The sequence below is a fragment of the Musca vetustissima genome, unplaced genomic scaffold (genome assembly GCF_032173495.1).
Source record: "Musca vetustissima isolate MV318-11 ecotype Yass unplaced genomic scaffold, APGP_CSIRO_Mvet_v1 utg45714, whole genome shotgun sequence".
In the NCBI taxonomy this organism is placed as follows: domain Eukaryota; kingdom Metazoa; phylum Arthropoda; class Insecta; order Diptera; family Muscidae; genus Musca; species Musca vetustissima.
The window spans coordinates 51771-74163 of record NW_026889446.1 but is presented as its reverse complement, the minus strand read 5'-3'; the positions used below and the strand labels follow the sequence as shown (position 1 = coordinate 74163).

Sequence of the window (22393 nt, the reverse complement as noted above, 5' to 3'; positions counted from 1 at the left end):
TCAGGATGTAATTAAATTCATTATTTTAAAGAACAAGGACATCTTTTTTGTTATTATAATGGCTCGGCAAAATTTTATTTTCACTGTTTTTTTCACAGTTGCACCTGAAAATAACATCAATTCTGGCAGGTTTGTTTGTACTTTGTTATGATGGTATTCCGTTTGCTATTCCTGTATTATTTTGTTATTTATTTTCTTCGGTTTCTTCATTTCAACTGGCCGACACGAATGACGAATAACTATTGTAAGGATAATACGACGACGAATTTGTGTTTGGCTCTCTCCTAAGGGTAACAAACTTCTGTGTGTACGATGGGCAAAGGACCTATTGACAATAAAAAATGTAGCAAATTAGTCAACGACGTAACGTGCACAGTGAACAGCTGTTTTGTGTTTTGGATGTAATTACATGTAAAAAAATATTTGCTTTTATGAAAATGAGTTAGTTAAAATGACTATTTATGGAAATGTTGGGTGTTTTTGTTACTCCTTTTCCGTACTTTTTTAATAGTAAAACTCTGGAACGAAAAACTAGTAAAACCTTCAAAATCAACACAACAGTCAATCAGAGTATAGCATTCCTGGATAAGATTTTTACTCGGCCAAATTTCTAGAGTAAAAAGTTCAAAAAGAGAACACACATTTGTTGTTTTCTAAAATTTGACTAAAGGTTTTACATACTAGTTTTGTGGGTACAGAAACAGATTTCGAGTAAAATAGTGCAAAATTTATAAAAATTGTAGATTCTTTAAGGTTCTGGAACTATAACTATTGTAAATCCAATGGAACAATAACGAGCAGAATAAAACTTTTATAGACAAGCCGAAATGAGCCTTTTTAGATGAGCTGAAGTGAGTCTTTATAGACAAGCAGAAGGGAGTTTTTATAGAAGAGCAGAAAGGAGTCTTTATAGAAGAGTAGAAGGTAGTTTGAAGCTTGTACAGATTCCCACAAGGACGTAGGATCTGTTGTGAAGTCTAAATTCAGACGAATTTAGAGCCTTAGGATTATGAGTTGCCGGCAAAAGCAACAACTACAACACATACAAATGTACAAACACCACAAGTATACGTGTAATACTCACGTGATGTTTAGCACAAATAAAAAGATGAATAACTTTAATTATAATAAATATTGTACTGTCAGGCGACAGGTTTATTATGGGTTTAATTTGGGTAAATATAAAGTTGACGATCAAGGCGATCCTTTAGGTTTTACTTCTTGTAGTAAGAGTGATTGGAGATGGGAGTTTCTCGATTTTGGTTCCCTTTTGAGATGGGAGGACACCGATGACTTACAAGTCCATATCGATGAGGTCTTCATCGGTGTCCATTGGTGTGGTACCCACGTACTGCTTGATGGCCGTGCGGCCGTCAACATCCTCCGCCCCTTGCACTGGTGCAACCTTCTGGCGATCCCAGGACCTTTATATGCTCCGAAATTTCTTGTAGGATCTTCTTTGTTGTCTCTTTGACTGTTAGCGAAAACTTAGAGGACCGCTTCGGGATTTTCCTTGCTTGAGGATAACGCGCTGCTGCCCGAGCTTGGGTGCTTTTAACTGTCTGACGTTGGTGTGTGTTGACCCGAAATTCGTTTATGCAGTATTTGTGTATCCGCACAGCATACTTCCTGCACTTCTGCTCCGTTCTGCAGGTTATAAGCTTATGCTGCCTATAGCATACCAGACATTGCTCATGATCTATGTTTATGTTCTGGAAATAAATAAATAGAACAAAACACAGAAAACCTTGACCACACGACAAGTGGTCCGTTATTAAATAATGATTTTTCTTCCCATAACACATAAACGACACAGTGGATGAGACTTTAATCATCCAATTAACTCTTTTTCGCCATATATCTTGTAGAAATATCTTGGCTCTTACGATTGGTTTTGGTGACAGACTGGCTTTATCGTATAATTTAACCACGTTCAACCGAACTTTTCGTTTCGTTATTTCTCTTGCTATAGAGTATTGAATCGTTGTATACGAAAAATTGTGTATTAGTACATTCCATGGAATGACCAGAGTGTTGATAGCGCTACTATCATCGATTTTAATCAATTTCTCGTTTAGTAATTCTTCAAGAAATGTATCTGGGGGATTCGTAATTTTTTTAAATAGAAATCCGGCTGATTTCAACGTTTTTATTATTTCATGATCTGCTTGTAGTGCAGAGTCGATTGTATGACCGCCTGCTAATATGTCGTCGACATATATTTCTTTTTTAAGTATGTTTGTAGCTAGCGGCCGCTCAATTTGCCATTCTGTGGCCTGCTGCAATAACGTTCTTATTGCCAGGAATGGCGCACAGTTAATACCAAATGTGTTTATTTCGTAATCTTCGATTTGTGCGGTTTCATTTTGTATATACAATATTCTCTGATACGGTATATCAGACTCGTGTACAAATATTTGACGGTACATCTTCTCAATGTCACCATTAAATACATATTTGTATAACCGCCAATTTAGAATTACAGACGTTAAATCGTTTTGTAACGTTGGGCCTGTATATAGAACATCATTCAATGAAAATGAACTATTTGTTTTGCAAGTCCCATTAAACACACGTGATGAAAATTCATTTAAAACGTATCTGTACGTGTTTACCAGCGTTTTGTCTTTATTTAAGCTATTTATATATTGGGGTAAAGATTTGAAACGAGGTGATTCTAATAAAATAGATTGTTGATATTCTTTTTTAAATGGAATTTTTACACCAAATCTACCGCCCGGTCGACGGCACGTCTTTTTGTAAGAGTCTTCGCAGTACTCATTTAATACGGTCGGAATAGGAGTCCGTTCGACTTCCTCATGTTCCCCGAATTTTCGTGATAATGCTTCTATGTCTTCTTCACCTTTCGAAGATTCTTTGACTGTGGCAAATGCTATACTTTCGTTTGCTATTGGTCCGTATATATACCAACCGTAAATTGAATTCTGTGCTATCATATTACCTAGAATATTTTTCTTCATGCCGTTTAGCATTATTGTTGGAAGGATATCGCTTCCAATCAACATATCTACATGCGCTGATACCGCAAAACCAGGATCGGCTAGTTTTAAATCTTTAACTTCACTACAGTACGAGTTTGGAAGAGACCTAGTTGGAAGTAGACTAATAAGATTTCGTAGCACTATTACTTCGGATACTAGATTAAAAGAAGTGTCATCTGTACATAGTGTAATGCAACAAGGTTTGCATTGGTGACTATTGTGTCACTTAAACCACTAATTTGGAAATCTTCGTTTCTGGTCGTAATACCTAAGCGATTAACCACTTTATCTGTCACAAATGACCTTTTAGACGCCGAATCTAACAACGCCCGTAATGTGAACCTTTGTCCGGAGTGCATAATTTGTACCAAGGCCGTCGGTAACATAACGTCACCGTGACTAATTGTAGCTAGTGTCTGAACGTTTGTACCAGACACTGCCCTTGACGAGCATGGCAATTCATTGTGTGATTCGTCGGTGGTGAAATGTGTTTCGGTTCGGGCATGACCATAATTGTTTTCACGCGCTACGTTATTAGCGCTCGATTGTTGTTGTGAATAGTTCGTTATATGCAACTTAGTATGATGTTTTTTCTTACATTGCATACATCTGTGCATACTGACGCATTCTTGGCTCGTGTGTCCACTCGCAAGACAATTGTTGCATAAACGTTTTTCTTTTGCAACTTCGATTCGCTGATTAGCTGACATGTTGTTAAATCTGGGACAGTTCCGAAGAATATGATTTTTTGCACATAGAATACATCTATTTGAATTTGTGTTCGTATTATATTGAGCTCCGAAGTTATATCGTGAAGATTGTGGAGCGTTCTGTGTTTTTATACGACTAATTCGTTCTAACACTTGTTGTCGGTTGATCAAAAATTCTTCCATTTGAGACCACTTTGGTAAGTCCGCATGTGACTCAAGTGACTGTTCCCATAACGTCAACGTTTCTATTGGAAGTTTTGTCGAACAAAGGTATATTAAAATTGGATCCCACTCGCCCACACTAATGTCGTGTGCTTTCAAAATTGCGAGACAATCACTGATTGTTAATTGGATCCTTTTTATGTCTGCGTTATTTTCGTTTTTTGCGGGCGCTATTTCGAATAAAATCCGCAATTGGTTGTCTACCAAAACTCGCTTGTTTTCGTAGCGTTTCTTTAGTGCGTCCCATGCTAATGAAAAGTTTAGATCTGACAATGAGAATCTGTCTACGATTCTGCCAGCTTCACCTTTAGTTTTATTTTTTAGGTGATATAATTTTTGTGCTGGTGTCAGTCTGGGGTGATTGCCATATATGGCCATAAACATGTCCCTAAAGGTGGGCCATTCTTCATAGCTTCCGTGGAAATCTTTTGTATCACATGGAGGAACTTTAATACACACTTCTGACATGTCAAATGTGGTAGTTGGGGGATACATGGCCGAACTATGAAAAAGTGAAGGATTTGTTTGGTCTTCTCGTCCTGAACTGGTGGACTTTTGAAGAGACCTCTTTTTTACAACCTCCATTAAGTTCGATTTTGTTAATTGGTATTGATCCCGTGCGGATTCAAACTCCAATTTCGCAACATTTTTAAAATCATCATCGATTGCCTTGTCATCGGCCAGATAGACGTTTTCATAGGCAGTACGTACATTACGCCAGTCTTCATCTAATGATTCTAATTTTGTTTCTATCAGCGAATCTGACAGATCGTTTTCGGACATATTTAATATTTTAGCACATGCTCCCATTAAGTTCTCCATGTCGAAGTGGAACCTTGCACAAATTACTTTTGCCATTTCTTTGATTTGTAATATTATTTATTTAACTTGAGTTTTATTATTTGTATATTTTTTTATTTTTTTTTATATATATTTATGGACTTTTATTATTTATTGTAATATTATTTGGGTCTATTTTGCCTTCGGTTAACTTTCTGCTTTATTATACAAATAGAGAGAAGTTAGAAAAAATTAAAAAATTATTAGGCTTTAATAGGGCTTTGCTCAACAAATATTTATTTTTTAAATTTTGAGAGCAATTTTATTATTATTTTATTATATTATTATTAGGTATTATTTGTATTATGTTTATTATTGATACTTTTATTTTATTGCTTATATTTTTATTTTATTTTTATTTGTATTTATTATAGAAATGGAATGCAATATAATGTAATGCAATTTCCACTAACGTTCGTTACGTTGAATTACGTTTGTTACGTTTGTTGCGTTTTGGTTGTTTACGTATATTACGTGTTCACTAATTGGACTATCGCCTTAATGTGAACAAGAGTACTCGGTATCGGTTACTCTTTAAACGTATGTCACTATTCCAACAAAACAAAACAATATGTCTGTCTGTGAATATTGTAAACAATAAATTTTTTTAATGAAATAAATAATGGTGAAATATATAAGTGTGTTAATGAGTGTTAATTTTTTTTAAAAAAAATTTGTAATAATTTATTGTGAAAATAAATACTACTTTGCAAAACAAATAGTGTTTTTATTTTTGTTTCATTTATTTATGTCAGTGTTGGGCTTTGCCGTAGTTTTTGCTGAAGTATAAGCGGACGGCAGGGAAATGTCAACACTGATGTAGAATGAAAAAAATTTTGTTGGAAAATTTTTTTGAAGATTTTTGAAAAAAAATTGGTATTTAATGGCAAATCTAGGCCGCTAATTCGTTTTAAAAGGCTCGAAGGACCATGTACAGATTCCCACAAGGACGTAGGATCTGTTGTGAAGTCTAAATTCAGACGAATTTAGAGCCTTAGGATTATGAGTTGCCGGCAAAAGCAACAACTACAACACATACAAATGTACAAACACCACAAGTATACGTGTAATACTCACGTGATGTTTAGCACAAATAAAAAGATGAATAACTTTAATTATAATAAATATTGTACTGTCAGGCGACAGGTTTATTATGGGTTTAATTTGGGTAAATATAAAGTTGACGATCAAGGCGATCCTTTAGGTTTTACTTCTTGTAGTAAGAGTGATTGGAGATGGGAGTTTCTCGATTTTGGTTCCCTTTTGAGATGGGAGGACACCGATGACTTACAAGTCCATATCGATGAGGTCTTCATCGGTGTCCATTGGTGTGGTACCCACGTACTGCTTGATGGCCGTGCGGCCGTCAACAAGCTGAAGTTAGGCTAGCAGAAGGGAGTCTTTATAGACGAGCAGAAGGGAGTCTTTATAGACGAGCAAAAGGGAGTCCTTATTGACGAACATAAGGACGTCATTACCGAGTTGAAGTGAGTCTTTATAGACGACCAGAAGGGCCTTTATTGACGCAGATTGGAGTTTTAATGAACAATGAAGTCTTTTTAGACGACGGAAGTCAGTCTTTATTGAGCTGAAGTGAGTCTTTATAGCAGAAGAGAGTCTATATAGACGATCAGAAGGAAGTCCTTATAAACGAGCAGTGAGCCTTTATGGGATAACCATTGTACAGAAGTAGTGTTTTATTTATGCCTTCATAAAACAAGTAAGAATGTGTCAGTCGGTGTTGCCGACAGATATATACCCTCAGCCTATGGTTTGCGGAGTTCTTCGGAATTCAACGCATGTTTTATTATTTGCTTTATATAAGGTATGTTTTTCTTAGAGAGGTTTCAGATTTAATGTTGATCTAATTGGTTATTCTTTTTGATTAAATTTAATAAAATGTACAGATTTATAAAATACTGACCCTTTTTTGGGGGAGAACTTTATCTAGATGTGTAAAGATAGTAGATTGTGCAAAATTTTGTAATGGTAATACGTTGTTCAATGCTTTGTTCAAATAAACTTTTCGTTCGCCTAATATTGAATTTATAAATATGGAAAATTTGACCATTTCTGGGGGAGGTACCAGAAGAAGTGGGCCAATGCGTTCCATCTTCGGACTTGATCTAGGCTTGGTAAAGATAATAGGTTGTGCAACGTTTGGTTCAAATCGGATAGTCCGTTCGCATGATATTATAAAATTATTTTTTTTCCACAATTTGTATAATTTTGTGGGGGAGTTACCAGAAGGAGTGGGCCGATATTCTCCATCTTCGACCTTGAATTAAGTTTGGAACAAATATTAAGATGTGAATTTTAAGATCCATTATTCCCTTCGAAAGTTATTGTGCGCACCAGCCGGCCAGACATTCGTAAATCGACCCCAAATTTTCTCAAAAGGATGTAAAACCAATATTTCGATGAAGCACATTTTTACCGTAAGGCTGAGGGTATAAATAGTTACAAGACAGGTAAAGTGCTCGCAAATTTTCCCAGATGGACGTGAGCAGACCATCATTGACAAAACGAATCCCAACTGGCACATAATAGAGTGGCCTTGGTTGCCACTTGAACGACATGTTGAGATAATTTTATTAGCTGACGATGTTTTGTTTAAAGAGCCTGCAAAGAAACTTTTAATGCAGTAAATAACATTCTACACCTTTAAGAAGATAATCTAGCAGTTGTACTTGTTGATGGGATCCCGTGCGTTATTGTCACTTCTGTATGTTTCCAAACTTCGGAACTGGAAAAACTTTGATCTCCACATGGGTTACTGTCGGAAAGCTGAATGTCTTTCAGAAGAACGAAGTACTGGTCATAAAATTCTTCACTGACAAGGAAAGATCCAAGTTTCTGAAGAATTTTCTCTCTTTTACGAATTAAAGCAGTTCCTCTTCCGCTTTCAATGCAGCTCGATCTGCACCATTGTTGGACAGCAGTTGTAGAGCTTATTTTCAGTCTCTTCTCAAACCGAAAAGAGCCATGAGTCCATGTACAAAGGTTCTTCACAGGTGATCGGTTTCGACCGGGGATTTATGACATACATTTAAAAGAAAATTCTTGGTAGATAAACAGATTAGAATTCCGATTTACATGTGGGTTACTGTCGGAAAGCTGAATAGCAGAAGACGAGTTCCTGAGGAGATTCTAATGTGCTCTCGTGTATGGAATGGAGCATTTTTCCATTCACCCTCTACTCAAACCGAACAGACATCGCTCAGGCCCATGAGTTGTATTTATACAATAGGTTCGCTACAGAATCTCCTTTTTAAATTTGAAACATTTCGAATGTGATATGTATTCGATTGGGGATTTATGACATGCTTTTGAAAGTAGCTTTCCACACGAATTACTTAAAATAATCTTTGTGAAATAATAGTTTTAGACGCCCATTTACCTGGAATTGTGCACTTCTACTAAATAATGTATCATTCTAATCAGAAAGCCATGTGTGATAAACGTAGCGTGTGATCATTAACATGGCTAAATCCCCAAAATAGGTACACATGCCCACGAAAATTTGGCGGAATGTTTTTCTACCATCTCAGAGCTTTAGGAAAGCAACAGCTACACCTACTAACTCTTTGAACAACTCTTTGTTTTCCTTACACAAATTGTATGCAAGTGTCCTAAATAGCATTCAGGCAAAATCTTGCATTCGCGAGATTCAGTACATTCAATCTGAAGTCCAATATTATGGCAAAGCCTTAATTTATTAGACCAATATAAATTAAGCTTGGCATAATTACAATAAAACCTTGTTAATTTATAAAGTGTAAAAATTGCGATTAATAGAAGATTATTGCAGGTTCTGCTACAAGCGCATTATATTTACATTTTTTGGCATGTTCAATCTCGACTGTATTTGAATTGTGTACAGTACATAAATCGTATTTATGGTGTTCAACTAATAACTGTCGAACAGTATATTGACGCCTTACGCCAACACAAATTGCCTTTACAGTAGACTACTAAAGGGACGGCGTCACAATTGCAGTCCGCCCAAACTCTGTTATCTGTGGACGTCGATTTGTCTCCCTCCAATTCGTAAACTTTCGGTTATTCTATTTTGGGGTTATCTTTATCGGCCATTTTGTCTTCTCCTCCCATTCGTTAGCAGGTGGAACGTTTTTCAATTTTTCTTCAGACGACGTTGTGTTGAGCTGAAAGGTACTTATTGTGAGAAAAATATAAAACATTAATTGTTTATAAACAATAACAAAACATAAATAAAACACAACAAAAATAATAATTTTATTTATTAAGATTCCTGCCTCGAACAAACTATACAAAAATGTTGTATTTAGAGGATTATTTGGAAAGTAAGTATGATTGTTCAAAGTCGAAAGAAAACAATAGCCCAGTCATGACAAGGGGAATCCGTCAAACATCATCGATTTTTGTTTGGGAGTCTCAAAAAGCGAAATTATAAACAAAACAATTATTGTTGTTTTAAGGTTATGGCGGGACCATTGTTTTTTATTTGTTTATATGAAAAAAATAAAATAATTAGTAATTTTTCGTTTATTTTAGTGATTGAGCACTTGCCTCAGGAGCTACGGGATCGTTTCACCGAAATGAGAGAATTGGATTTAACTGTGCAGAGTAAGTGTGTTATTTAAATTTACAAATTATTGATAAATATTTTCATTTTTTGTTCACAGACAACATGGACTCTCTGGAGAAGAAAACCCGCGCCTTCTTTATGCAATGCAAACGTGGTGAATTACAAGATGAAGCTGCTGACAGTGAGTATCAGAACCTGCGTAAGGAGTATTATAAAGTCCTCGAGGATGCCGATGAGAAGGTGACCATTGCTACACAAATCCATGAATTGGTTGAAAGATATTTACGACGCTTGGACAGTGAATTGTTCAAATTCAAGTGTGAATTGGAGGCAGATAATAATGGCATAACAGAGATACTGGAGAAACGTTCTTTAGAAATGGATGGCGGCAGCAGTGCTGCCACGGCGCTACTAAGTGTTACCGGGTTAAATCAAAAAGAGAATAGATACTATGGTGGAATGAGTGCAGCCGTGGCACCCTCTGGCAGCAATAGCCACAGTGCTGTTATGGGTGGTGCTGGCATGGGTATGGGTGGCATTACAGTGCCAGCAACACCCACAGGCGCCACTAAGGATAATCGTTATCGAACACCAAAACCGGAGAAGCGACGTGATTCAACCTCAACTCTGCAAAATGCCGTGCCAGAAAAGAGAGCAAATTTGGGTAATAATCTTACTCCCGGAACACCACCAGTTGCTGTTGTAAGACCCATTACACCTGGTATTGGAGCTGTTCTAAATGCTGCAGCTGGTTCGGTGGGAACACCTTCACCAGTTACATATAATCTTCAACAAATTGGTGGTTCGGCAACCACAGCTATAGCTGCAGCGGCCACACAAGCCATTGTGGCTACACAGCAAATGCAACAGGGACGTAGATCAGCCAGCATGAAGGCAAGCTATGAGGCCATACATGGGGCCGGTGGTGGTCCAACTGAGTTTTGGATTAGCCGTGACATTTCAAATCCCACAGCTACGGCATCGGCATTAGGATTGACAAATTCCACCACTGAAAAGTCCAAAAAGAAATATACCTCAAAGTATGTATTTGAAACTTTAAGGATTAGGGGTTTTCTATAATAAAAATAATTTATTTTTTTTCGTTGCAGGAAATTAAATTCCAGTTTATCACATAACCTTAGTACACCCAATGTCACCACATCCAGCACTGGTGCCCTTAGTTTGGCATCTTCCTCCTCATCGCTGAGTGTTGATTCTGTGGATATGCTGGCATCCTCCGCCCCCACTAATCTAAGTGTTCCATCACTCCTGCCAGCAGGACAACATGTTACTGCCTCGTCCAGTAATTCATTGACTGCAGCATCAAGCACATCGGCCACAGGTGGTAATAGGCAAGCACTAAGTTCAACATCCTCAACAGCTTCCGCCTCAACATCATCCTCCACGTCAACAGCCCTTACTCCCGGCTCCAATATAACTCTAAATGAAAATGGCATGGTCGTCGAACAAACTCCCGATGGTGAATGGTCATATGATCCAAATGAACCACGTTATTGTACATGTAATCAGGTGTCGTACGGTGATATGGTTGCTTGTGACAATGATGCATGTCCATATGAATGGTTCCATTATCCATGTGTTGGTATAACACAACCGCCGAAGGGTAAATGGTATTGTCCCAAGTGTCAGGCGTCAATGCGTAGACGTGGTAATCGTAAAAATTGAATGAAAAGAGCCGTCTCTGCTCAGTATTTAATATGTGTATACGTTGGTGTGTTGTGCTGATTGCTGCCAGTATCCTGGAGTCATTTTCTCAATTATCTATTTGAAATTATATTTGTGAAATGGAATGAATAGAAATCCGGGATATAATAAAAATGAATGCGCACTGAAAATTTGGGAGTTTTTGTATTGAAATCGGCATGTGTGAATACCATTCAGACCTGCTTGATAGGCTTCTTGATCTAGGGGTACACGCTTGTACCTTTGGACCTCTCTCTAGATCATGAAGATCTTTCCTAACGTGCCTGGGCGGGGTAGTCCTGTCCATAAGACTAAGGCAGGGATGTTCCCGACGAATAGCACCCAAGCAAGTGCTGCATCGACAACATATAATTGTGACGATGGGACGGGTAAGATATTCGTCTCCTCCTGAAGATGGTTCACAGGAGTCATGAGGAGACACCCTGTTGCAGTTCCAAGGGCAGCATTCTGGCAGTTCCACTTCGTATCACTAACATTCGCGAACCACACTGACGCCGCATAGTTTACCACTTACCGACCTATTGCTTTATAAGAGGTCAACAAGGTTTCTTTGTCAGCGACCCAAGTGCTGCCAGGTAGCGACTTGAGGACCTTGTGCCTACTTCTCAGCTTGTCGCATAAAGTAGTTTCTTGCGCAGACGACATGAAAAGGCTGTCGATCGTTACTCCCAGTATCTATCTGGTCAGAATAAATTCTCCATCGACCATTATGTTCAGTGGGAGCTTCATTTCAGCCGTCCATGTGGTGAAAAGTGTGTCTGTTGATTTGGTGGCGGATATTTTCATATTCCTCAGATGGAAGAAATTAACAAGATCGGCTAGGTAGACGTTTAGCATCTCACATATTATCAATAATGGGACCCGAAGCCATGATCGTACAATTATACGCATACATTACCGTCCGGTGGTTGTGGAATATCAGAAAAGTAGAGGTTGAACAATTCCGGATGTTTGTCCGATTGAGACAAAATTCTGCACAGAGTACTGAAATAGACCCAGAAGTTTTGTTGTTGGATAGTGCTGCATAGCATAGAAAATGGTGGATGCCAAGGTTGCTCAAATACGTCCATTTATATATAGATCTTTTACATATGTTGCCTGATGATTGACATTCAATTTTTCATAAATTCCAGATTGGTATCCAAAGTGGTGAAAGGGTATCATATAGTTGGAACCATCCGACTTTTGAACTTTCCTTACCGGTTATGAAAAGATTTACTGTGTTATACTGAAAAGATGCACATCTTCTCATCATTGTTGTTAAAACAATAAATACATAATTTATTACGCCATCAATAATTGTTTTACAACTCATTGCTAATTTGCAAAATTAAAAAAGCTCTAATATAGAATGTGTTAGATATTCTAAGCAATAAATCAGATGAGATTATAAGCTTTGGGTCCACATTTTGATGTCAGGTTAATTGGTCGTAGAACCCACTGTTTTGTGAAAAATGTATAAAAAAATCCCATCCCTTGTATTCAAACATTTTTTAACTTTGGTCCTCGATTTAGTTTTTATTGATTTATTTAGTACTAATATATACAAATCATATCTCGTCAATTACGTATAACAATCATAAATATTTACTAAATTACAATATACATACATTGTTTTTGTTTTTCATTCTTTTAAAGAATGTGTCGTGTTTCAGTTTGAGGTACTTGTTGTTTAACAATAACACATTACAAAATAAAAAAAATATAGCATCTAAAAATTCTGTTGTATACCATACATCATCATTGCAATAAAATCCAATTCCAAAATCCCCCCGCATCAGTCAGTATGTTTGACCTGACTGGTGTAAACATCGTAACCCAAACTAATAATATTGTCATAAAAGATTCGATATTTCAATGGTAGCCAATAGAAATTGACAAATTGTGCCACCGGCCATATCATCCATTCGGCGGCATATAACTTCCAGGCTTTTTGTTTCATTTCCTCGAATACCTCCTCTTTTGTTTTCTTCTCCAAAATACCCAATGTAATAAAGAATGCCGATATATAGACAGGGGAACAAATCAATTGATCCAATACGATTTTCTTCATAACCATTTGCAGAGAACGTCCAGGTAGACGTGAATCAAGTATTTGATACCAATAATGACAAATAACACCCACTGTCATTCCCGATACGGCCATATGTGATGTTCGTGTACGATCCCATTTCTCCAATTCGCCACAATAGATTTCATATTGTTGCTCCAGCATGTCACCGGCACTACTTAGGCCCAGAGAAATCGATACATTGGTCAGCAACAGATATTTGTCGCTGAATGCATGGTGATGGAATTTCTTGATGACCCGCACAGCAGCATTCGATTTGGTAAATGTTCTCCAGGCTGTTCGTAGATAAACAAGCATCGTGAAACTAAATAGATTGTAATATTTGGGGGGACGGTTTTATTGGCGCGATTGTATAATTGCTTCCGTATCACAAAATGTTGTCAATGTTTCGTTGTTTTAGTTTTCCTCGATGTCTTTTTTAATGATTGCTTTCCTTCACCTCCCCTTTGAGGTGCGCAATCACTACGAACAGCCGCAAATTTAATTTATTGTTATTCTTATTTTTAATTCTTCTACTTATTCTATTTGAAATACAAATGATACTGGGAGACAAACGGGAATGTAAATATTATGATTGCCAAAAACACTCACACGTGCCTTGGGGCGTTGTTACACCGTTAAAAGCATTGCTAATTTTGTTCGGCGTTCATAATCAAAGCGAAAAGCGTCTGGCGTTTGGCGATATTCGTTTGTTTACTCAATAATTTATACGAATTTTTAAAAAATGTTGCTCGTTTACCCAAAATCTCCAGTAAAAGAGAGTGAATTGAGAGAGAGCAGATTTGACAGTTGTGTTACAGCCTCTGTAACACGCAATGTGTTTGGTGTACGAGTGCCATTTCTGTTCACCATTAAGTCTCTTATGACCTTTCCCAGCAGGATGTTAAAACGATCACAAGACAAACTATCACCTTGCCTGAAACCTCGTTCGATATTGGAGGGCTCCGATAGGTCCTTTCCGACTTTAACTGCTGACCTTGTCCCACATAAAGTTATCCTGCATAGCCGTATTAATTTTGCGGAACGCAGACATGGCTTTAAACACCTCTGACGGATAGGGCTGCCAATGCGGCTTATATAGACGAATAGGTGGAATGTGTGGATGTGTTTTTCGTGGGTCTTTTCCAGGATTTGACGTAGAGTGAAAATCTGGTCAATGGTGGATTTGCCAGGTCTAAAGCCGCATTTGTATGGACCAATAATGTTATTGACCATTGGCTTCAGTCGTTCACACAGCACACTGGATAACACTTTATATGCGATGGGAAGACTAATTCTTCTATGTTGGCACATATCATCTTGTCTCCTTTTTTGTGCTGAGGTTTCAATCATTGGGCATGCAGCATGGTGCATGCTCCTGACCAGAATCTGATCACCAGCCATGAATAGTTCGGCTGGTAACCCATCGGCTCCTGCTTCTTTATTGTTCTTCAGCCGATTAATTGCTATTTTGACCTCATCTTGTCTAGGTGATATACATTCTATACCGTCATCTCATATTGGTTCTGGGGTATCATCTTCACCGCCACCAGAAGCTTTTCAAATGCTCCTTCCACATTCTCAACACCCTGTCTGTATCTGTCACCAGGTTTACTTCTTCGTCCTTACAGGAAGATGTGAATGCACCAAAGCCTTCTTTTTTTTGAAAATACGTTTCTCCGTTCCTCCCGATAATTATCCATCGCACTACGTGTTGCTACTGTCTGCAGGGTTGCCCTATACGCTGCGTTTTTCACTTTGTTAGCACGACACTCCTGATCGTACCATGTGTTCCTTGATGGCGGTTTTTGGTACCCAAGTGTTGCTTTTACTGCAGTTTGTAGGCAGTGGGCAATTCTTTGTCATTGTGCTTCTATGCTATTATCGGGAAAAGAAGTGCTTTCGTCAAACAGGTGGGTAAGTTGAGCGGAGTAGGCTTCTGCCATCTGTTGTATTTGCAGCTTTTCGACGTCGAGTTTCTACATCTTTGCTTTGTGGTTATTTTAGCCATGCCAAATTTTTGGCAAAGCCTAGGATAAATTTCATATCTTCCTAACTGTCTGTGTCTTCTGCCACACAGCGATGGACATCTACATATGATATGTTCAATTGTTTCTAGCTTCTCTTCGACCTCACATAGACGACAGTGACCCTCTCCTCTGGAGTCCTATTTCGAAGTGAAGGAACTAATCTTGCATCTATTATGTGACAACAGCAAAGATGTTCTTCGGCGAGAGAATTCAGGCCAGAGAGAGAATTCAGGCCATCTGTTGCCGACTACTTCGCCGTACATCAAGCGGATTTTGCCTATATACGGTTGCACAAATCTCTCAATCGGAAGGCTTTCTCATTCCTTTCTATATTGCTATGTCCTGGAATCCAACAAAAATTAACTATCCGTCGTATATCATGTAGAGCAGTCTTGCAAACAAGAACTGCTTTTGAGTTTATAGTGCAGGACTTTAAAGCCTTGAGGACCATATATAGTCACCGGTCCCGTGCTATCGCCTGCACCAGTGCCTTTCTCCATCTTTGTCCCGTCTGTGAGAATTCCCTACTATGAAACTGTACTCTGATGTCGTTAAAATCTCTATGAGAGGGAACATGTTTACATTTAACCGGATTTCGTTAACCCAGTGGGTTTTAATTGCCAATTCCTTTGCATATATGTCAAATAAATCCTCATAAAGTAGGTTAACCCGGTAAAAAGTTCTAATGTATATGCCGTTATAGTCAATAATGTGAGTATTCCTCTTCAAGAAGTCAGAAACTGGTGTCATGTTTAGGATACTAGCGTGACCAAATTTCAGCGACTTCCAGGCATCCGTTTCTCGGAAAATCAGGGCACAGCTAGCATCCTGGAATTTAATCAGAGAGTCCTGCGGTTGGAGATTCAAGATCGCATATAAGGCTGCCTGTGGTGTGGTTCTTACCGCTCCGGAAGTCAGTATCGAAAACGATCGCTGTAGTGTGTTTACTCTTCTCGATAAGTCCACCAACTCATGTAAGGCTGTATCCAGTAACTTGCCTTTGATGTAGGTATGCTGGGAATTGCTGATAGTGAAGCAGCTGTTTTGTAAAGAAACAAAAAATTGTTTTATTTAAATTTTTGGGATGTTCTCTTGAGATCAAAATATTCGATTGTCGAATTAATGCTGAAAGTTTAGTTTAGTAACTGTGGTACAAACTCTTCTACGACACACTGTACTGTCTACAAATACAACTCATCAAGCGGTTGTTAGCGTAAACACAAACAGCTGTTTTCGAATCATTCATAAAATTTCACAATGTTTTCATTTGTGTAATCTACTACTCTATTTGTTGTCCACCGCCGCATAAACATGGAAATATCTGAAACGATAAAATTTCGTGACATCTGTTCCCTGCTAAATCGTGTCTCCAAGACCAATAATAAAGATAAAAAATGTCGAATTATAAAGCAGTACTATGCATCGTTTTGTAAACATCGTGAACGATTTCGTGAGGAGCAGAAGATGAAACCAGATATGCCGGAGGTAAATTCAACTCTTAAATAAAAATATGTTTTTATACTGATGAAGAATATAATTTGTTTGTAGGATGGACGCAGTAGTTTCTACTGCATTCTGCGCTGTCTTATCCCAAAATCTGATAATGCCCGCGAACCATATGGCCTGCAAGTGCCTACTCTGGGAAGAGTTTATATTAAAGTTCTACAATTGAGTTCACAATGTAAGTTGGAAGTTTAAGAAATATTATTTTAGAACAGTTATTACCGAGATATGTGGACTATTTGCATCTTATAAATCGGAATTAGTTGTAGAAAAGTTCAGGAGGAGGATATCAAGTAATTGAATAGTTAACATTAGTAGAAATACTATGAATGACAACACATCTATATTGCTGCTTTGCAAGAAACTAAACTGACCAGCAGTTGTTCCTTATTATCATAAGGGAAATTCAACATTATTCGACGGGGTAGGGAGAGAGATCCAGATCATTCACTGTCTGCTGCTTTCTTAGAGATTATAAAGATTTACGTTAATTCCGAGGATTATCAGGTTAAAATTGTCAATGTTTATATTCCGCCCGTCAAAAGCAGTGCGGGCCAGTTATCGCTCAACCATAATCCATCTGCTGCAAGGAGATAGCAACATTGATCATCTTGCGATATGGCTTTCAAAATATCCCAACGATCAACTTGGTACTCTAATTACGAACCAGATAGACGAATAAAATTTCACTTCCATTAACTAGGATTCCTCTACTAGAGCCACTGCTTAGTGCTCTCCTTCCGTATTCATATTGGCAATGACAGATGGAAAATTCGGCTATATGATCGAAATAAATATCCGCCATTACATATTACTATAATCGGTCCATAAATGTTGAAGTTATGAGCATATGAATTCCGGAACTTCAGAGGTCCATATCTAGGGAAATGTGGATTTCCCCCATGAATGTCATATATTTTCGTGATCAAGGAGACGAGATCTACCTGTGGTGAAAATGTCAGAAAAATCGGAGATGAGTACGTTAACTCAACTTAAGCTGCCAGCCATACTTTTTGGAAAGTCTTATCCCGCTTCGTGCACTGGAAGAGCATTAGGAGAGATCTTCATCATCTAGAGAGATCCAAAGGAACAAAAGTGAATCTCTAGATCAGGTCTGCGTAGGATACATACAGATGCTGTCGCCCACGCAGTACTTATAGATCAACAGGCCTATCAGACAGGTCTGAGTAGCATGATCTGGAGAGAGAGAGAGGTCTAAAGGTACAAAAGGTGTCTCCAGATCAACGGGCGTATCAATCTGGATTGTATTCACACGGATGCAGCTACCACGAAAAACCAGAGTGGTCTTGACACAACCAAGATCTGGATGGTGTGGCCGTCCTAATTCATATTGGACAGAATTGATGTCACAGTGGATAATATCTGCCGGGCTTGTGGTAATGTACACATTACACCGCTTCAACTGCCCAGCCTAAACTCATCTTCACTTTGTACACAACCGCTACAGGTCGCAGTCTTTTGAACCTGGAATTATAAGCAGTACCACATTAAAAGGAAAATACAAAAAAAAAGTATATGCTTCCGAATTACATATGAACGCAAACCATACACGTTGCAATCTTTCTGAATTTGGGCACAGAGCAGCCAGAACAATGACAGGCAATGAATAATATATTCCCGATATTCTGAACTAATTTTTCGATTTAATTAATTTCAATATATTTTCTATTAAATCCCGAATCGGTTACGACAATAAGGGTAGTTTTTGCCAGGAAAATCGATTTTAGAATCATTTTGAAGCGCTCATGACCTCGGACCTCTTACAAAACAATCGGTGTTTAATTATGTGGTGCAAAGTTTATGTATTTTAAATGTCCACCTCATGGCAAAGGGTATAAAAATATCATTTTATTTGTATATATTTGTGTTTTATACACATCTAAATATTGAATTTATTTATTTGCATATTTCATTTATTTTCTAGCAAAAGAGGCTGAACTATTGGAAGCTCGAAATTTTTGTAGCATTCGTGGGGACTATGCAGAAAGAGTTTATAGAATTTTAAAACCAAGATGTTCCAATAGTCCCAGTGATTTGACACTGAAAGAAGTACATGATATGCTGGATAGTGTGGCAAGTGAAAATTTGTTGAGTGAGTTTTCTGAATTCGAACCTTAATATTTAAACCCTTATAATATGAATACCTAATACCTTTTTATTTGTCTTACAGATACCGAAAATGTCTTGACAAAACTTTCACAAGTTGCCTCAGCCGAAGAACAAATGTGGTTTGTTCGCTTGCTACTCAAATCCATGCAGCTATCAATAGCCGAACAACGTATTTTTGATTTGCTACATGAACAGGCTAAAGCTATGTATCAAGCTTGTGCAAATTTATCAAAATTATGTTGTCATTTGGCTGATAATAAATTCACATTAGTTAATGGCAATTTACCACAATTGGGAAATGGTCCGGCGCCATTGGTTGTAGACATAACACCATTTGAACACATACGACCTCAATTGTGTGAAGTGTTTCCCGGGAATATGGAACACATTATGGCATCCGATGTCCTTTACATGGAAACTAAAATGGATGGTGAACGTTTTCAGTTGCATTACAATGAAGGTCGCTTTAAATATATTTCCCGCAACGGTATCGATTATACAAATAGCTTTGGTTCCAGCTATGATGATGACAATAAATTGACAATGAAACTAAAGCATTTGTTACCAATCGATATGCAATCGATCATCTTGGATGGTGAAATGATGATATGGGATAGATTAAATCAAAAATATCGTGAAAAGGGTGAAAATACCGATGTAAAACATTTAAAAGAAGATCGCAATTGGCAGCCATGCTTTGTGGTGTATGATTTGTTATATTGGAATGGACAGAATCTGTTGGGTATACCATATATCCAGCGTATGTATAAATTGCGTAATTTGCTAAGGGAACAGGAAGGTGTATTGCAGCTGATGAAAAGTGAAAAAATTCTAAGTGTTGAAGATTTTCGTGCGAAATTTCAACAAGCCTTGGATCAACATGCTGAAGGTGTGGTTTTGAAGAAACAGAATGCAGTATATCGTCCGGGGTGTCGCAATGGCGGCGGGTGGTATAAGGTGAAAGCGGATGTAAGTAGACAGTTTAATTTTATCATCAGTAGCTCTGATAGTCTGTGAAGAAATATTCTTTAAAAATCCACGCCTCAGTAGCTGATGGTCTGTGAAGAAATATTCTTTAAAAATCGACGCCTCAGTAGCTGATGGTCTGTGAAGAAGTATTCTTTAAAAATCCACTCCTCAGTAGCTGATGGACTGTGAAGAAATATTCTTTAAAAATCCACGCCTCAGTAGCTGATGGTCTGTGAAGAAATATTCTTTAAAAATCCACGCCTCAGTAGCTGATGGTCTGTGAAGAAATATTCTTTAAAAATCGACGCCTCAGTAGCTGATGGTCTGTGAAGAAGTATTCTTTAAAAATCCACTCCTCAGTAGCTGATGGACTGTGAAGAAATATTCTTTAAAAATCCACGCCTCAGTAGCTGATGGTCTGTGAAGAAATATTCTTTAAAAATCCACGCCTCAGTAGCTGATGGTCTGTGAAGAAATATTCTTTAAAATCCACGCCTCAGTAGCTGATTGTCTCTCAACAAATATCCCATTTTTCTTTTGATCTACTAATTTTTTTGAATTTATTTCTTTCCAGTACATTGACGGCTTAACAACGGAATTCGATCTGTTGGTAATTGGTGGCTTCTATAATCGTTCCCGAACCTTTGTCGAATCATTTCTGGTGGGAGTGCTAAAATATATTTCCCATCAGCAATTCGAAGTATATTCGGTGGGCAAAGTTAGCAATTGTACACAGCAACGTGTTCTACTCAATAATACCCTGAAGAGTCATTGGCATTTGCTGTCACAGGAACAACCACCAATATGGTATCATTATCGTCATACAAGTGCTGAGGGCCGGCCAGATGTTTGGATTGAACCGAGAAATTCGGTAATTCTACAAATAAAGGCTACCGATTTAAATCCATCCGGAGCCTTTGCCCTGAATATGTGTTTGCATTTTCCCCGAATTCAGATGTGGCGTAATGATAAGGCATGGCATGAATGTCTTTCTCTCGAAGAGTATCAACAGCTAAAATCAAATTCCAATGGTGGAGGTGGTATAAAGAAAATTGTTAAGAGGAATGTTAGCCTGGAAGATTTTATTGGTAATCAAAGTAAGAGGAGAAAGATGACACCAGCAGAGAAAAGGAAATTGGGTTTGCTTACCTATGAGAAGCAGTTCGATCCGAGTAATGTAAGTTGATACATAAAAAATATTAAAATTATTTTTATTTTAAGTTTTAATTATAATTTCAGGTTGAAAAGACTTCTCAACTGTTTGAAGGTTTCAGTGTTTGTATATTAAGTGCCGCCCTGAACAGACGTTACACCGCACAATACCTCAAATCGTTGGTAGTTCAAAATGGTGGCACAATTGTGGAAAATCCTTTACCCAATAATCCCAGTTGCATTGTTGTGGCCGGTGATATTTCGATACGTGTCCAAGCCCTCTGTAAATCACAAAAATATGACATAGTCAGCATGGATTGGTTGTTGCGGGCATGTGAAAAACAACGCATAAAGATTACACCATTAGATTTTATTTGTACCACCGCCGAAGTTAAAGAGAAATTTGCCGAAGTGTTCGATAAATATGGTGATCACTATACGGAATTTGTTCGATCAAAACATTTGAAGCGTATATGTGATGCCATGATTGTCGATGATGTACCTGATTTAGATGACGAAGCTTTAAATGAGCTGGAGAATTTAATATACCCGTTGAAGAACATTAATTTCTTTCGTAATAAAAATGCCTATTTTTATAGTATAGAGCCAGATTCCATACATGCCCGATTGAATTTTCAATGGCATGGTGGTAATGTTATTGATGATCGTAATTTAGAAGAAGCCGAATTGAATCCTGATGAAATTTTATCGAAAATATCTTATATATTTATAAATCTTTTACAATTTGATAAAGGAGAATTTTTGCCATGGTTACATGAAAGATTTAGTGCCCAGCATTTGAGCCATATACAAATTGTTAGCATTCGTTGGATTTTAGATTCGCACAAGGCAAGAATGTTGCATGATATTAAGGAATATACATGGCATGATTTTGATTAATGTAGGGAGTTATTTCATATTACTAGGTTTATTCATATTTTGACAATAATTATATATACATTTATACATAATTTGTTATAAATCTTCTTGACGATTTTTTATAAGATTTATTTGTTGTATTTTTCAATTATTATATACTATAGATTTAAATGTTTGTGAGTGTCTTTTAATATATAAAAATAAATAATGTAAAACACTATGTATAAGATTTTTTATTGAGAGGGTAAATTATAAGTTCGGTGTCTGAACATTCAAATATTACCCTTTAAAAATCCACGCCTATGAAGCTGATGGTCCATAAAGAAATATTCTTTTAAAAGTCCACGCCTATGAAGCTGATGGTCTGTGAAGAAATATTCTTTAATAAAAAAACCCACGCCTCTGTAGCTGATGGTCTGTGAAGAAATATTCTTTAATAAAAAAACCCACGCCTCTGTAGCTGATGGTCTGTGAAGAAATATTCTTTAATAAAAAACCCACGCCTCTGTAGCTGGTGGTCTGTGAAGAAATATTCTTTAATAAAAAACCCACGCCTCTGTAGCTGATGGTCTGTGAAGAAATATTCTTTAAAAATCCACGCCTATGAAGCT

General features: G+C 37.5%; 3 protein-coding genes across 3 annotated transcripts; 2 read left to right on the top strand and 1 right to left on the bottom strand.

The window, feature by feature from the left end:
* The first annotated feature begins 9034 nt into the window (after positions 1–9034).
* Positions 9035–11030, top strand: LOC133337157 (inhibitor of growth protein 3-like). The gene is made up of 4 exons (XM_061545412.1): positions 9035–9099; positions 9311–9382; positions 9442–10384; positions 10454–11030. The coding sequence occupies exons 1-4, from the start codon at positions 9072–9074 to the stop codon at positions 11028–11030; spliced, it is 1620 nt and encodes a 539-aa protein (XP_061401396.1). The 5' UTR covers positions 9035–9071.
* Positions 11031–12846: 1816 nt separating this feature from the next.
* Positions 12847–13446, bottom strand: LOC133337158 (mpv17-like protein 2). The gene has a single exon (XM_061545413.1). The coding sequence runs from the start codon at positions 13435–13437 to the stop codon at positions 12847–12849; it is 591 nt and encodes a 196-aa protein (XP_061401397.1). The 5' UTR covers positions 13438–13446.
* Positions 13447–16457: 3011 nt separating this feature from the next.
* LOC133337161 (DNA ligase 4-like) lies at positions 16458–21803 on the top strand (the record flags this gene model as incomplete). The annotated part of the gene is made up of 6 exons (XM_061545415.1): positions 16458–16634; positions 16698–16830; positions 18598–18765; positions 18844–19751; positions 20326–20928; positions 20991–21803. Coding segments are annotated over 6 exons (2802 nt in total), but the record flags the coding sequence as incomplete, so codon positions are not given.
* Between the last annotated feature and the right edge of the window lie 590 nt (positions 21804–22393).

Coding starts and splice junctions, on each gene's coding strand:
- LOC133337157 (XM_061545412.1), top strand. CDS start 9,072: ATGTTGTATTTAGAGGATTATTTGGAAA. Junction 9,100..9,310: donor TTTAGAGGATTATTTGGAAA/GTAAGTATGATT, acceptor CGTTTATTTTAG/TGATTGAGCACTTGCCTCAG. Junction 9,383..9,441: donor ATTGGATTTAACTGTGCAGA/GTAAGTGTGTTA, acceptor TTTTGTTCACAG/ACAACATGGACTCTCTGGAG.
- LOC133337158 (XM_061545413.1), bottom strand. CDS start 13,437: ATGCTTGTTTATCTACGAACAGCCTGGAGAACATTTACCAAATCGAAT.